We start from the raw sequence: 17,499 nt of genomic DNA, 5'->3' as shown, positions 1-17,499 counted from the left end.
CCCAAAGTGCTGGGATTACAGGCATGAGACACCACGCACGGCCCTGGCTCCTAAGTTTTCTACTGAAACTTCTGGGAAAATGTAGCACCTTCCCAATAATCCAACCCCAATTTACAAAAAAACAAACAAAAAAAGCAGATTCTTATCCATCCCATATCTTCTTATGGAGCATTTCCTGGGGTGAAAAAAATCTCTTTAGTCCCAGGTTAGCAGTGTGAAACTGTCTTTCCCCGTGTCGTCCAGAAAACCACCAGGATGGCTCATATTAGAAAGGCTAATATTAGTGGCGATGTCAGTTTACAAATGAGGAAGAGACTGTCTCCAGCTGGACCAAAGGTGCTCTCTTCAAAGACGGCAGGTTGAGTTTTCTGCCTTCCAGGGCCTGTGTTCCTCTTTAGCAGGTTTGAAGGAAAGGCTGTCCATTTACACGAGGGGAGTCAAGTGCGTGCACGGTGGGTAAACATGCTTGTAACTTACATCCCATGTTCACTTCGGAGCAGGGTTGTAGTTAAAATGAGGTGGCATTTGGTTCTTAATGTCAAAATGTGAACTATAGGGCACAAAGACAGTTCGTATGCATCCTCTCTCAGCTGCTGAAACTGGCTTGAGGTGTGCAGTAGCTTATCAGGAGAGAATGTTTGTAAGGCCAGTCCTCCGTCCAGTCAGAGTTGTAGCGGTCTGGGTTATAAATCAGAATTTTGGTCCCACTCAAACCCGTAAGTGTGTTACTTATTCCTGGGCCACAGAGCTGCCTTTGTTGTCAAGAGATTCAGTTGTGGGTATCTCAGCTCTGGAACATGACATATTGATTTTTAAAGTTATTATTATTATTATAGAGTAAGGGTCTAGCTCTGTTACCCAGGCAGGAATGCAGTGGCATGATCATGGCTTACTGCTGCCTTGACCTCCTGGGCTCAAGCGATCCTCCCAACTCAGCATCCTGAGTAGCTGGGATCACAGGTGCGTGTCACCACACCTGGCTAATGTTATTTTTATTTTTTATAGAAGCAGGGTCTTGCTATGTTGCCCAGGCTGGTCTCAAACTCCTCACCTCAAGTGATCCTCTCGCCTCTGCCTCTCAAAGCATTGGGATTACAGGTGTGAACCACCGCGGGTTGGGGGGCTGGTGTCCCATTGTGTGTTGAGAAGCATCTTCCCAGCCAGGTCAGCCCAGGCTGCCTGGAGCAGCTCAGCCAGGTGCTCTCTGGACTCTGCAGAGCCCTCAGAAAAACACAGAGCTTGAGGAGACCCTGATGTGTCATCTCCAGCATCCCCCAGGGTGGAAGGTACCACACTGGCAGCTCTGGCTCAGCTTCTCATTCCACTGCTGGTCCACACCTTTTGGGGATCCTCTTGCTTCCTAAAAGCAATTTACAGACGTTTCCCACACAGTCCTGCAAGGCACAGGCACAGTACTAGTAACAGGCTCAACTCCTGCTCTGCAATGGAAATGCATGACCCCACCGCTCCTACCTTGTAGGATCCCACACAATTTGCATGGTGGCCTCTGAACCCACAGTCCTCAAAGTGGGGACCCAGGACCAGTAGCTTCAGCATCACCTGGGAACTTGTTGGAAATGCAAATTCTTGGGCCCCACCCCTTACCTATTGAATCAGCACTTTGGCAGTGGAGCCCAGCAGTCTTGCCTTCCAGGCAAGCAAGCCCTCCAGGTGAATCCACTCTCAACCTCACTTGTGTAGGAAATGAGTATCATCAATGTTCGGAAGCCAATGGTTGTTTTGGGGCTGAAAGGAAATAGTGCGTGTTCCTGGCAGGAAGGTAAAGGCCAGTATGTAGCAGCTGCTGTTATCTCAGCAGTAACGCATCATCATTCACGGCCACGGCTTTCTGAGCTTAAGCTGTTTGCCAAGAATGGAGCCACATACCCTCCTTCTTTCCCTCTTCCCCTCAGCTGAGCAGGGTCTCATGCTTCCAGATCCCCTGTGTTTCACTTCAGCTCCTTTAGCTAACCGAGTCTCACTGCCCAAGGCCCATATTCCTTCTCTCATGACCTGCTGGCTCTATCTGGTCCAGGAGGGTGAGTTCTTTCTTCCCTCTAGACTTCAGGTTCCCCCTCCCAAGACCCAGCCTTTCTCTCTAGGTTTTCAGACCAACAGCACCCAGAGCCAATCCACAAACTCCTTCATCCTGGCCCCTCTCCCCACCCCAGGACCCCCAGCTGAATGCAATTCCTTATTACCTCCCACTCCTCCATCCTGATCAAAAGGTCATGTGACCAACCTTCTAGATTCTAGACACATCCGGGGGTGTGGGATAGAAGGCAGGTGTCCTTGAATCATGACCTAGCCTCAGCATCCCTCTAAATTAGTTGCATGTAACCCAATCTCCCCCACCTAGGCTTCATTGTGTTTCAATCTTTTGAATAAAGCAGGCCATCTTTCTTTCTGTGTGTGACCTTCGAGTTACACATAAGCAGAATAGATGTGTATCTATTCTCCATCTAACAGGCTCAACAGACAATGCACTATTCCTCCTGTCAACAGACATTATTGACACTAAAGTCATAAAACGCATCTCCAAGATGGGGAAGTCAGTTCAAGAAAGAATATCTGTATCACGAGTTTTCTCTTTACATTTCCAACTCCTTGGCTCTAGGGGTGTTGCCGCTACCCCTCATCTTCTAGGTTCAGGTGCTCAGCTCCTGTTTGTAGCCCCAGGACAAGACGTTACCTGGGAGATCTTTAGAAATGCAGAATCTCTCCCTATCCCACAACAGAATTGCACCTGCATAACCAGCGCCCCAGGTAGATCCGGCTGAGAAGCTATGATGAAGGGCAAGGTTTGCCAAATGTTCCTGGGGTCAAGTTCTCCAGCGACACTGGTTTAAAATAGGAATTCCGAAAAGGTCTGATTAATGAGTTTGGGGTGGAACCCAGGAAACTGGGCATTTAAAACAATCTCTCCTGTGATTCTTAGAAAGTAAATTTATAATGGGGAGGGGTCAAAGATAAGCATCTGAAAACAGTTTTCACGCAATGTGGAGCTTTGAGACAGCGTTAGTCTTCAGGTTCTTTTGTTGAATGGAATTTGTGGCATCTGGAGTGGAGCAGAGACCACTTCCCAAACTCCTGTTCTTCTTATTTTTTTAAATTCCAGCAATTCAGAAGGAATTAAAGTAAAAGACGTAAGTTCTCTGGTTGCTGATATCTGGTACCTGAGATCAAGGCAAGATCGCTTAAACCAGTAAAGTGAGGATTATGGGAGCAAACTCAGGAATAAAGAGGGTGAACCGGGCCCGGAAGGGGACACAGGTTTGGCGACCAGACGGGTCACCGCTTGGCCCGGCCTAATCCAACTGCGCACGTCGGTGGGCCACAGCATCGCAGCGCTGGATCCCCGGGTGGGCAGAGGCGGATGGAGTTCAGCCTCTTTTTCAAAACTGCCACCGGTCTGCCAAACTCCCCCACCAGCCAGCTCTGGGGCAGCCCCCCGGAGCCCGCCCGCTCCGGTCCCCGGGACAAGGGCGCAATTGACCAGCGCGGGCCGCCTCCGGCCCACCCAGATGACGGCCAACTTTTTTTTTTTTTAAGCCATCAAATTCAATATTTACAGGAACAACCCCATGCTTGGTTCTAAAACTACTGGCCACTCAAGAAACAGTTTACTTCTCACTTCTGCCCATAACAAGAAAAACATAGACTTGTGCCTTACTCTTAAAAAAATAATAATAATAAATATAGGTTTTTTAAAATTTATATATAATTTTTAAAACCCCGTTTGTTGCATGTGGTCCCTTTCCCTCCTGTTGCTGAGCAGAATAAAAGCCCATTTTGCCAGGGCCCGCAGTCCTGGCGGCCCCCGCAGCTGCGGCCCTGTAACTTTAAACCTGGCCTGAGATCATCGTTTTGGCGCCGGCCAAACAGAGCCCGAGGGCGGGCCTAGCGCGCCCGGACGGAGACCACCTTGCGGCCGACCCCGCTCCCCCGCCTCCTCGGGAGAGATAAATGCTGACTCCGCTCGGAAAGTTCTCAACTGCAAAGTTTGCTGTCCGGCTGTCTAGGGTCTGGGAAGCTCGGGCACCCTCCCTCTCCGGGGCTCCTGCTCGCACCCCTCCGGCCCCCACCGTCGCGCTCCTCCAGGCTGGGCCTGTGGCCGCGGTGCTTTTTAATCTTCCCCCAGCTCAGAATCTTGCTGCTCGGCCCCCAGGAGAGCAACAACTCAACAGGAACGATGTGGAAGGTGTCAGCTCTGCTCTTCGTTTTGGGAAGCGCGTCGCTCTGGGTCCTGGCAGAAGGAGGTAAGACCCAGCGCAAGTGGCTTCCTGCCGTCGCTGATGGGTACGAGCGAGCAGAGACTTGCTGGAATGCCCGGGCCTGGTATTCGAGGTTGTCCAGGGGAGCGCGGGGGAGCTGAGGGTGTGCGTGTCAGGCGGCTGAGCGCCGGAGGAGGAGAGGCAGCGGCTTAGTCGGTGCCAGGTCCCAAAGCAGCTGCGCGGGTGTGGCGGGAGGAGCCCCGGAATCCACAGGCTGCGAGGTGGGCAGCACAGGGGGCCTCCCTCCGAGTCGGCAGCACCAGAGAGATCGGGTGGAAGGTTCACAGTAGGCAGCCCCGCTTGCTGGCAGCAGTGGCTGGGGTTTCCTTCCCATAGGGCGGTGTGTTGGAGGAATACGCACGCCTCGGGAGAAGCTGGCCTCGTAGAATCAGGAGGGACGTTCAGGAGGGCTTGGGCCAAGAGGAGGGTTCCCCGCTCTGCGGTGGCCCTGGTCCCCCTTGGGACTACCTAGTCTGGCGCCCTGCCTGTTGGACACACTCAGCACCCCGTCACTGGACTGGAAGAGGCCTCCTTTATCCTCTTTAGAGAGGATAGTGTGTGTGGAAGGGATCCAAGTGGAGGCTTCCGAGGAGTGTGAGTGCATGAGGATTGTTACCCGTTACGAACATTGAGGTTTAAGTGGGTTTGAGCCACGTGTTCATCTTGGGCAACAACATCAGTGGCTGAATGCCTGTTGGTGACTCCTTAGGCTTTAAATATATTGTATCCCATGTTGGGGTGGGGGCGTCCACAGCTTCCATTACCCTTTGTCCTCTCCTGGAGCCTTACCTCTTCCCGCTGGGTTGCTGTGTTGGTGGTCTCCATTGACATCTGTCAACATTTTGTTTCTTTTCTTGGGTTTTTATTTTTATGTTTCCTCAATAGAGCATATGTTCTGCAGGACGCAGCTACATCCAGCCATGATTCCCCACCGCCAAAACAATGCCTGGCACATAGTAGTTGCTCACTAAATGTTGGTTGAAGGACTTGTAAGCTAACTCGTGATCTTTGGGGCTGGAGGTTGCTGAGCTATGCTGGGAAAAGTAAACATTTTCCAAAAATTGAGGATCAAGGTAGGCCTAGGCCCAGAGGAATACTTCTTGGAGAGGGAGCGGTTTGCAGGAGGGGTGCGCCTAACCTGGCCTCCTGCAATGGTCCACACAGACGAAAATACCCAATCTCAGGGAAATGACAGAGTACTGCTCTATGCTGGGCTGTCTGCTTCAAAGGGACTGAGCAACTCTTTTTATAGGGGCCGTGGGTTATTCGTAGCAGTCCTATCTTTGGAACTTCTCTTTCCACTGGAATATATACAGTTCTGTATTTTCAGTTACATTTCCTTTTTGGCGAGACAATGTGCAAATGACACCGTTTTGTGCTCACCAGGGCAAAGCGAGGGAGCGCCCTCACTTCAGCATCTCAGCCCTGCTAAAGAAAAGCTGCTGGGTAACATCCTTTGTTTTTGCCCAGGGAAGCTTTAGCTGTGATTCCCTTCAGCCGGCTCCTGAATGTCAAAGGTACTCCTAAAAGATGGCGTTAAAACCGAAAAACCATCGTTGGTGCTGGAAACTCCACTACTAAAGAAAGAAGTGGTATGCGGGGCTGGCTGAGTGAGGGTGGGTGCTGAGTTGCCAGGCTGCCAGAGGAGCAGAGGCCCAGCAGGGTTTTTGTCTGAGAATAATGAGCGAGGTGACTTGAATATGGATGAATAACATCATTGAGCGAAGCTATTGTCGGCTTTTGTTGGGGAGCTGGGCTGGGGGGTAATTATGGTGATGAATTTTATGATCCTTTTCATAAGATCCTACGCCCTACTGGGTTTCCCTCCTCCAGGGTTATAATCTGGTTCAGTTTTATAATCTGGTCCCATGTGTCATCCCTTTGGGTGTTAGTGGATTCAAAGGAGGTCTGTTGTCCACACATCTGGCATTTTTTTCCATTGTCAGGCGCCACCCTCATGCTGAACTTTCATCAGGAAGGCACGTTTTGGGGGCCTCTTCATTAGAGAGTTTATTTTGTGAGATTCTGCAAGCTGCTGCTCGCTGCTAACCCACATGTGCTTTTCCGGGACCAATCCACCCAGGATTAATCATGCGGCCAACAAATTTCCCTGTGATTTCCCCGAAACGCTTGCCAGTTTGGAGGCCCTGAAATCCTCATGAGTTGTTAAGAGTTTTTGTTGCACTGAAGGCACTTAATAAAGATCAGGTCTGTTAGAGGCTTTGTGAGGGAGGCCTCTGCATTGCACTGGTGTATAAGATCCAAAATAGCATTGAATATAGAAAAGCACAATTTAAAAAATGTGTCCGGGCATGAGAGGGCTAAGTCTGGACGTGGCCAAAGGGACTAAACTCCTTCTTTTCTTTGGCTTCTGTAAAATGAGCAGCACGCGAGTGACTCTACACTGTAGAATTATAAGGACCTCAAGCCTTGGCATGACAGTGGAGGGTCAGGCCAAAGGACACAACCATCCTCTCATTCCCATCGCCTGCCACGTGCTAGGAATGTTGCTAGCTACTTCTTTCAATCCTCATAATACCTGTAAATTACACACTCTTATCTCGGAATATACCAGAACTGGGTTTGAAAAATATGTCTAACTTCAGGAGGCATGGTGGCTCACTCCTGTAATCCCAGCACTTTGAGGGGCCGAGGTGGGCGGATCATGAAGTCAGGAGTTCGAGACCAGCCTGGCCAATATGGTGAAACCCCGTCTCTACTAAAAATACAAAAATTAGTTGGGCATGGTGGTGCGCGCCTGTAGTCCTAGTTACTCGGAGGCTGAGGCGGAAGAATCGCTTGAACTCGTGAGGCGGAAGTTGCAGTGAACCAAGATCACACCACAGCACTCCAGCCTGGCAACAGAGCGAGACTCCGTCTCAAAAAAATAAATAAAAACAAAGTAAAGAGGTTGAACTTGAAATTAAAGGTTAACCTCACTTTAAGCCTCTTAAACGTAGAAACAAAATTTTCTAAAGATACGAGAATTCCTTTACATTAAATGCTCCCCATAATGTTCTTTTAAGAATGAAATTGTCACAATACATTAAAATAGGATTTATTAATTCATTCTGCAAATAGTTATTCAGCATTTCCTGAGTTCTTGGTGTGTTACTAGATGCAGAATTTGAACTGTATGCACTTTTGAGAGAGGCACACCTCACATTCTAAAGTGTGCCCTGCAGTCCTCACCAGCAAAGCAGTGAACATGCACTTTCAAATTCCATCAGCTTATCTGAATATTTGTCATATTTCTGGCTTTGGAAAGGAGGCAGGCCAGGTTATAACTTGTGGAAATACGACGGGGGAGGAGGAGGAGGAGGAGGGAGAGAGAACTCAACTACTCAGGATTACCCTGGTGAAATTTATTGGACGAATCTGAATCAGATGCTGTAGGGCTTTTCCAGGAAGCCTTGCCACTCTTGGTGCCCCAAAACCTCTCAGGGAAGTACCCAGTGTGCACGTTTTATTGAAGAGAATCAACTGATGGAGGGTGCCGGACACTTCCAAGTGGACAGTTACTGTGATGAGTCTTAGGATTCTCATTTGCTGGGCAAGAGATAAAGCTCCGTGATTAGGCATTTTATCTGGGGCTGTGAGCTAGAGCCCCAGTAGGGAATAACTGGAATTCTGCCAATTCCATCCAAGGCAGGAAAACAAGGTGACTGTTTCCTTCCCACATGTCTAACCCCAGCCCCTGTCCACCGGCCTGTTGGCAGCCAGTCAGATGATGGCAAGCTCCCCTGAGTGTCAGCCGAAAGAGGTAGGAGGGCTCACCCTCCTTTTTGTCTGGCTGAGTGTCTTTGCCTTGAGAATTGCTCAGAGATGGATTTGTCCTTTGAAGTGAATCAAGCTAAGTCCAGGGGGAAGTACGCAGGTATGGCCAACTCGTTCATGTAGTTTTTTGAGGAGCTGAAAGCTGACATTGTGAGGCAATGCTAAATTTAATGATGAACCCCCCCCCCCAAACACACACACACGCGCACACACACACACACACACACCCGGAGAAAGATGTGATGGGCTCTTGACCCCCATCCAGAGAGGCCCAGAGAGGCCGGGCCACAAAATGCCCTAGGCAATAGAGGGAGACCAACCCTGAGCCACTGGGGTAACAATCACCATTGTTAATGTTTGCAGCATGTACAAATGCCAGATACACAGAGTGTAAGTGGGAAGCAGGAAAGGGGCATGCTAGAATATTTTTAACATATTATTGATGAGAACAGGGCACTTCCCACAATTCATCAGGGTGTCTCCATCCAGGAGAACACAACACAACTCATTAAAAAAGCTGTGATACAGCGAATATTGTCCTGCCCCAAAGAGAACGGAATCAGTTTGCCTAGAAGAGGAGAAGAATGAGAATTTGTTGATGTTTAAACCTTCCCTGCCCAAAGAATTAACTGATTTAACAAATATTTTTATTATAATATAAATATATAACTATTATATATTTACATATATAATATAAATATATATAACTATATATTATATATTTACATATATGATATAAATACATATAACTATATATTATATATTTACATATATAATATAAATACATATAACTATATATTATATATTTACATATATAATATAAATATATAACTATATATTATATATTTACATATATAATATAAATATATAACTATATATTATATATTTACATATATAATATAAATATATAACTATATATTATATATTTACATATATAATATAAATATATAACTATATATTATATATTTACATATATATATATTATATATATAATATATGTATTTTTTTGAGACAGGGTCTCACTCTGTCACCCAGGCTGGAGTCCAGTAGCACTATCTCGTCTCACTGTAGCATTGACCTCCCAGGCTCAAGCGATCCTCCCACCTCAGCCTCCTGAGTAGCTGGGACCACAGATGTGCACCACCACACCCAACTGTTTTTGTATTTTTAGTACAGATGGAGTTTCACCATGTTGCCCAGGTTGGTCTCGAACTCCTGAGCCTGCCTTGGCCTCCCAGAGTGCTGGGATTACAGGTGTGAGCCACCATACCCGGCCAACAATTTATTGAATAGCTACTATTCAATAAATAGAATAGTGCTACTATTCAATAAATATTTATTGAACAGCTATTTATTGAATAGCTACTGTGTAAGTCAGGCAGTGGGGAACAAGGCAAACCCCATCCCTGCTTACAGTTAGTAGGAAAGGTGTCATATGTGGTGACTGGGGATATTCTGATCTCAATCAAGGTGGTTCTGTGATGAATCAGATATCTTTGTTTTGTCACAGTCTGGAAATTTATTCCACCCGACAGCTCCACCCTTTGCTTTTGTTGTAAATACAAAAAAATAGCATCTTGTGGGGTATCTCACCCCTGAGAAGGGCATGCCTTGGACAGCAAATATGCATACAAAGCGTTGGAAAACAGTTTCCTGTTCTAAATAAACTATTTGGTTTTCTGGCCTCTTGTGAGCTTGGCTAATGGGAAACAGTTTGTTCTGAGCCAAATCTCCCCATAAGATTAAATGTGAATCTGTAAAGCTACGGGATCTAGATTCTGAATGGCTGGTGTTAATAGCGCTAACAATATAATAACAGCTAGCATTTACTGAGTGCTTAGCGTGTGTGAACCCGTTTCTAAGCCCTGTTTCATTCAGTCCTCACAACAGACTACTCGGCTGGAGCTTCTTGTATTTTATAGAGGAATTAAGAGACTCAGTGAGGTTCAGTAGCCCACACACAGACACGGAGCTTGTAAATGGCAGCAGTGAGACTGAACCCAGGCTGCTCAACCCTAGAGCCCATGCCCCTAACCACTTAGCTACACAATCAGCTATGCTTGGAATAGCTTGAATCCATGCCACTGAGGACACCCAGAAAAGCGAGAGGTTGATTCCTTCGAGTACTTTCTACCTTACGGCAGCAAACCACTTGTATTGATTGATCGATTGATTGATTGATTGATTGAGATGGAGTCTTGCTCTGTCACCCAGGCTGGAGTGCAGTGCTGTGATCCCAGCTCACCGCAACCTCTTGACCCCCAGGTTCCAACCATTCTCCTGCCTCAGCCTCCCTAGTAGCTGGGATTACAGGCATGTGCCACCACGCCTGGCTAATTTTTCTACATTTGGTAGAGATGGGGTTTCACCATGTTGGCCAGGCTGTTCTTGAACTCCTGACCTCAAGTGATCCACCCGCCTCAGCCCTCCCAAGTGCTGGAATTACAGGCGTAAGCCACCGCTCCCTGCCACCATTTGTTATTTTTACATACATGATTTCTTTCCAGCTTGTATTAACTTTGTTGGTTGCATACATAATGCTGATGATGTGTATCCCCAGTGCTGGGAGTACTGAATCGAAGGATGCTGTCCCTGTCCCCTTAAGCATTTACAGAGCACACACATTAAGTTAGAGAGGAAGCATATGCTGTGATTGCAGCTTGCAAAGAGAGGCAAGACAGGTGCATGTTTTCTACACATGTAGAAAGAACATACAAGCAACAGATAAAGTCGTGTCCTGCGCGGCACATGCTATTATTGTCTGTTGCTAGGGATTTAGAGATGAGAGAATCTTGGGGTTGGGAGGAGCTAGAAAAAGCCTTGTGGGGAAGATGCGATTTTATCTTGGCTGTGAAAAATGGTGGGGTTGGTTGGAGCAGGTGGCAGGGACAGTTGGTCTAGGCAGAAGAAATGGCTTGAGCAAATGCATGGAAATTAGATCAGTCCGGGTTTTTTGTGGGAATAGGCGTGGGCATTGAGGGCTGGCAAGAGTTGTGGAGGCTGGGGGTTAGAAGGGTTGAGTTGGGCAATGGCAGGAAACTGGGGAGACAGATGAGTCCGTGCTGAGTGGAAGAGGCGGGACCTTTTTCTGTAGGCAGAAATAAGAGAATGGGAGTGGCCCATGAATGCTGGTTGTCAGAAGATAATGAAGAAGGAGCCATAGGAGATTGAATCTAGTTTGTGGGACCAGTCTAGGGCAGGTGCGGTGGAGGGGCGGGTGGGGGTGGTCAGGAGGTAAAGAGACAAAATGTGGTGACAACAGAAAGCGAGAATGAGACCAAATTTCTTTTCTTTTTTTTTCAGACGGAGTCTCGCTCTGTTGCCCAGGCTGGAATGCAATGGCGCGATCTTGGCTCACTGCAACGTCTGCCTCCCGGGTTCAAGCGATTCTCCTGCCTCCGTCTCCTGAGTAGCTGGGATTACAGGCACGTGCCACCACGCCTGGCTAATCTTTGTATTTTCAATAGAGACGGGGTTTCATCATGTTGGTCAGGATGGTCTCGAACTCCTGACCTTGTGATCCGCCCGCCTCAGCCTCCCAAAGTGCTGGGATTACAGGCGTGAGCCACCATGTCCAGCGAGACCAAATTTCTAGGAATAAGAGCCAGCAAGACTTAACAGTTCAGCATTTCTTGACTTGTTACTAGTCACCTCTTAACAGCACTCATGACTATATTCACACATTTAAATTGATATGTAATTCACATACCATAAAATTAACCCATTTAAAGCAAACAATTCAGTGGTCTTCAGTAAAATCACAGTTATGCAACCATCACCACTATCAATTTTAGAACATTTTCATCACGCCCCTTCCCCAAAAGCCCCAAACTATCAGCAGTCATTCCCATTTCCTCCTCGCCCTAGACCCTGACCACCATCGATCTACTTTCTGTCTCTATGGATTTGCTTATTCTGGATATTTCTTATCACTGGAATCATACAATATGTGGCCTTTTGTGCCTGGCTTCATTTACTTAGCATGATGCTTACGAGGTTCATCCATGTTATAGCATGCACCAGAATTTCGTTCTTTTTAAAAAAATTTTTTAGAGATGAGGTCTTCCTCTGTCACCCAGGCTGAATAGCAGTGGCACAGTCATAGCTCACGACAGCCTCAGATTCCTGGGCCGAAGCCATCCTCCTGCTTCAGCCTCCCAAATAGCTGGGACTACAGGCGTGTGCCACCACACCAAGTTTGTTTAACTTTTTGAGGAACTGCCATTCTGTTTTCCAAAGTGGCTGCACCATTTACAGTTCCACCAACAATACGTGCTGTTCTGGTTTCTCCACATCCCCACCAACACTTGTGTTCTTTCTCTGTGTGTGTGTTTACGTTGTAGCCATTCTAATGTGTATGAAACGACATCTGGTAGTTTCAATTTGCATTTTCCTAATGATTAGTGATGCTGAGCATCTTTTTATGCACTTCTTCGCCAATTGCGTATCTTTGGAGATATGTTTGTTTAAATCCTTTGCTCACTAAAGTTGAGTTAAATCCTTTGCTAACTTTATATTGTTGATTGAAAGCCTCCTTTATATATTCTAGATATTAGACCCTTAAATATATGAATTGCAAACTTTTCTCCCATCCTGTGGACTGGGTTGTCTTTTCAATTTCTTAATAGCAACCATTGAATAGCATTTAAAATTTTGGTGAAGTTAAATATATCTGTGTTTTGTTGCTTGTATTTTGGTGTCATCTAGGAAGCTGTTGCCTAGTCCAAGCTTACAGTGATTTACTCTTACAGTTTTAGCTCTGATATTTGGGTCTTTGATTCATTTAGAGTTCATTTTTGTGTGGGCTATGAAGTAGAGGCCCAACTCCATTCTTTTGCATGTGGGTATCCAGTGGTCAAGGTACCATTTGTTGAAAAGATGATTTTTTTTTTTTTTTTGAGACAGAGTTTCGCTCTTGTTACCCAGGCTGGAGTGCAATGGCACGATCTTGGCTCACCGCAACCTCTGCTTCCCGGGTTCAAGTGATTCTTCTGCCTCAGCCTCCGAGTAGCTGGGATTACAGGCATGCACCACCACACCCGGCTAATTTTTGTATTTTTTAGTAGAGTCGGAGTTTCTCCATGTTGGTCAGGCTGGTCTCAAACTCCCGACCTCAGGTGATCCGCCCGCCTCTGCCTCCCAAAGTGCTGGGATTACAGGCGTGAGCCACCGCGCCTGGCCAAAAAGATGATTCTTTCTTCGCTGAAGAATCTTGGCACCTCTGTCAAAAATCAATTACCCATAAATGTATAGGTTTAATTCTGGATTAAATTGATCTATATGTCTATCCTTCTACCAGTAGCACCGTCTTGATTACTGCAGCTTTGTAGTAAGTTTTGAAATGGAAGTATGAGTCTACTTTGTTTTTTACCAAGATTGCTTTGGTGATTCTCCTGTCTGTATTTTAATTATTTGTGTACATAACTTGTCTCTTAGAGAAGAGAGCACTTAAAAGAGCACGTGGTAGGTACACAGTAAACATTTGGCAGGAAGAAGAGGGAGGAAACAGGATAGACGCATAGGAATGACAGAAAGCAGATAATAAAAGCATAAAAATCAGGTAGGAGGGATGAGAGATTAGGAACCAACATGGTAAGGAAAAGGCATTTATACGCCCGGCTTTAGATATGGTGAGTTTGAGGTAAATAGTAAGACACCCAATTTGATGATCTGATGAGTACCTGGGAAGACAGTCATCTAAAAGAGTGCTAGAGCTAAGCCCTGGAGATGAAGTTTGCTGCTTGAATTTCCCCTACATTAGAACAAAGGGAGAAAAATGGCAAGGGAAGAACAGAAGAGATCCTCTTAGCCAAAAACAACTATTTTCTAAAAATCTACCAAAGCACACTTCAAGGTCCAAAACCAGGCTTGAGATTGAGGCCAAGGGACGCTAGTGGAAACGGCCACATTCTGCACATTCCTGCAGGCCTTGTCCTCCTGGGCTCACAGCTGGGCTGTCTGAGCTGCGTGGGGTGGACGGTGAGGTCAGATGCAAAGGGGCTTCTTTTCTCCCTCTTGCAAAATCAGGGCATGCTCAGCTGACAGCCATGAATGAATCAGCTCAGGTTTCCATTCAGTTTCCGAGCAGACGGCAAGTGCTTCCCAAACACACCCCATTGAGAAGCTCTGCTCCAGGACAGCACTTCTAAAGCAGGTTTTTGTCATTTGGTACTAAGTGGCCCTCCCTAGAAGGGGAATGTTCGTGACACCAGCCCTAGCTGAGTTCCAGAAAAGTTTATTACAGAGCTGTGATTTCAGTCTACAAAACTGTGAACTCATTTCCTCTTGGACTGAGAATGTTCTGCTTTGGTCAAGAGAAAAACGTCTCCCCAGGTTGAGTAATCTCGGTTGAGGTTGTAATCAGCAGCCTCTAATGTGAACACTGAGCAGTTCTGAGCCATGTTTGTGCTTGATGAGTGTGTTGATTCACTCCCATGAACTCTGAAAACTGTGAATGTCATTCATCCATTCATTCAGGCAGCAGAGACTGTGCTAGTGGCTGGGCCATAAACTTACAGCAGAATGGGGCCTTACCCTCAAGGAACTTGTAGATGCTGGTGGGGAGGAGGTAGTAAATGCCAAAATGTTATCAAATTCTATACTAGTTTAGAGGAGATTACTTTCTCCTGGCAACTTGGAAGAGCTCTGAAGGGAAGGGGATTTTACCTGGGCAATGAAGGAGAGGTGGGGTTTGGAAGGGCACTGATTGAGCTAAAAGGTGAACCTGCAGGTGCCCTTGGCAGCCCCTCCTCAATAATGTACAGAGGCCACCATCTAGGGCAGCTCAGTCTACTCCAGACCTTTCTTTAGAAGTAGAGAGGAATATAACAGGGAGCTGGTCAAGAGTATTCGGTGCCTGTGAAGACACAGTGGTTGGAAGCATGGGTTTGAGAGTCTGAATAGATGGCAATGTCTAATCCATGCATTGGCACTTGCTCATTTCATGGGCAGTTGACTTAACCTCTTAGCCTCACCATTGTCAGCTAAAAAATGAGGACGATACTAATTTGCAAGACTTCTGTAAAGAACAAGAGAGCTGCTGGGTACGGTGGCTCACGCCTGTAATCCCAGCACTTTGGGAGGCCGAGGTGGGCGGATCACCAGGTCAGGAGATCGAGACCACCCTGGCTAACATGGTGAAATCCCGTCTCTACTAAAAATACAAAAAAAAAAAAAAAAATTAGCCGGGTGCGGTGGCGGGCACCTGTAGTCCCAGCTACTCGGGAGGCTGAGGCGGGAGAATGGCATGAACCTGGGAGGCAGAGCTTGCAGTGAGCCGAGATCGTGCCACTGCACTCCAGCCTGGGCGACAGAGTGAGACTCCTTCTCAAAAAAAACAAAAAAAACAAGAGAGCATGCACCTGATGCCGCAGTTTGCACATTCTCCCATAAATCCAACAAATAGCACTTGTTATTAAAACACCTCGTGGATTGTCTTAGAGGTTAAATGCAAAGATCTGTGAAAGATACACATGAGATTTCAGTTCTTTCCCTCTTAAAAGGGGAGAGAGGATAGATCTGATTGAGAGATAATGTCATACCTGTATTATGTCGTAAGGATCTTATATCCTGTCCCTTCCTGATGGTGTGGCTGTGAGCAAAACATCAATATTCAATTTGTCTAGTGACTTAATGTGACTCCTTGCTATTGAAAGGAAAATGGAGTCCCTCTCATTGGCCCCTCTTCTTCATTGCCCAGTTCAGCTGCAGAAACCCTCAAAGTGCTGCCCTCAACTTTGGGAGGTGACCCAGAGGGGACACCTCCCCCCCACCCCCAAGACCCCAAAGCAAACTCTGGGGCAGGGGGTACTGTGCAGACTGCCTCCCAGTTTGTAGTCAGGGAAAGCGGTTTCACATCTTCACGTGCTGGATTTCTCCTGATTTCTCCAGAGGAACTAGTGACACGTGTCTGATCTCCTCAGCTTTGACATGTTTCTCTTACATTTTACAGAAGAGTCACACGCCCCCAGTGCCGTTAGCACACAGTCAGGTCTCATCTCATCATTGGTCTCGTCCCACAGGGGCTGACAGGACCTGCCACAGTGAATGGGCATGGCGCTGCTCACACGAAGTCGAATGGCAGGGCAGCCAAGTTCCCCTTCGCTGGTGCCGTGCTATCTTCAGCTATGCCGTCTCTTTCATTACGGGGGAAGGCGTTTAACAACTCGGGGGTGAAGCCTGGTGGACAGCGGCAGGGACATCATAAATACAGAAGATAATTTTAAAGAAGTGTTCCGGCTGGGTGCAGTGGCTCACAACTGTAATCCCAGGACTTTGGGAGGCTGAGGCGGGCAGATCACCTGAGGTCAGGAGTTTGAGAGCAGCCTGGTCAACATGATGAAATCCCGTCTCTACTAAAAATACAAAAAATTAGCTGGACGTGGTGGCAGGTGCCTGTAATCCCAGCTACTTGAGAGGCTGAGGTGGGAGAATCGCTTGAACCCAGGAGGCGGAGGTTGCAATGAGCCAAGATTGCACCACTGCACTCTAGCCTGGGTGACAGAGCAAGACTCCGTCTCAAAAAAAAAAAAAAAAAAAAAAAAAAAAAAAAAAAAAAAGTTCTACCTGAATGTATAAATGTACTTAGCTGTCACTCAGCTCGGCAGGCATCTGCTAAATACCTACCATGGTGCCAGACTCTAGGAATCTATGGGACAGTGTGGACTTCAGTTAGCGCTATGTATGCCTGGAGGAAAATTCAGTGAGGGGACATGTCTGTGGGTACAGAGTGGCAGGCAGGCCAAAGCCTAGATTAATTCACAGTTCTCTAGATTTTCCAGGGCCAAACTTTTGGTCCAGTAAGCAATTTACCAGACTCCATGGAAGGGGTGAAGGGGGAAAAAAGTTCACTGGCCACATCAGTGATTATGTCGATCACGACCAGTGGCTGCTTGAAGTTGAGGGCACACAGCTCTGGGTTAGGGAGTGGCTTTCTTCGTGTAAAGGAGCTTTGGGACTTCAGAGGTTAGTGGTTGAATCAATATTCCAGATGAGGTCAGGCGTGTTCAGGGTGGTGTGGCTGTAAGCAAAACATCAATATTCCAAAGGAAGCCTTCAACAATAGGTCAGGAGATGGGCCAGGCTACGGGACACAAGGGGCAACTCAAAAGATACAGCTAATAGAGGGAAAATTCTAATGCCTTTCTCCTGATTGCCGGAACCCACTTCAGGATGACTGAGGGAAGCAACAGCAAACAGCTAAGTTTGGGACATTTTTGAACTGAGCTGAAGGACTGTAGAGAGATATGAGCACCTCAGTGACTGCAGTGGGTGGTCGGCAGAGTGCTGGAAAATGTTGGAGGTTGGCACCTTTCTACTGTTTGGGGTGTGTTTATTTTCAGGCTTCTGGGCTCAGTTTTGAGACGTGATAGAAAAATAATATACAAAAGCCTGTGTTTGGGCAAAGGAACAGAAGTCGGTGTTTTTGTTTTCAAATAGACATTTTAAC

General features: G+C 46.9%; 1 protein-coding gene across 1 annotated transcript in view; it reads left to right on the top strand.

Moving 5' to 3' along the window:
- The first annotated feature begins 3,886 nt into the window (after positions 1-3,886).
- Positions 3,887-17,499, top strand: part of PDPN (podoplanin) — a 34,387-nt gene continuing 20,774 nt past the window's right edge. Inside the window, 2 exon segments of the mRNA XM_004024702.5 lie at positions 3,887-4,076; positions 4,078-4,259. Of these exon segments, the coding sequence (XP_004024751.2) occupies positions 3,967-4,076; positions 4,078-4,259 (292 nt within the window). The 5' untranslated portion in view covers positions 3,887-3,966.

Source organism: Gorilla gorilla, chromosome 1 (genome assembly GCF_029281585.2).
Source record: "Gorilla gorilla gorilla isolate KB3781 chromosome 1, NHGRI_mGorGor1-v2.1_pri, whole genome shotgun sequence".
Taxonomy (NCBI): domain Eukaryota; kingdom Metazoa; phylum Chordata; class Mammalia; order Primates; family Hominidae; genus Gorilla; species Gorilla gorilla.
This window is presented reverse-complemented; position numbering and strand designations above follow the sequence as displayed.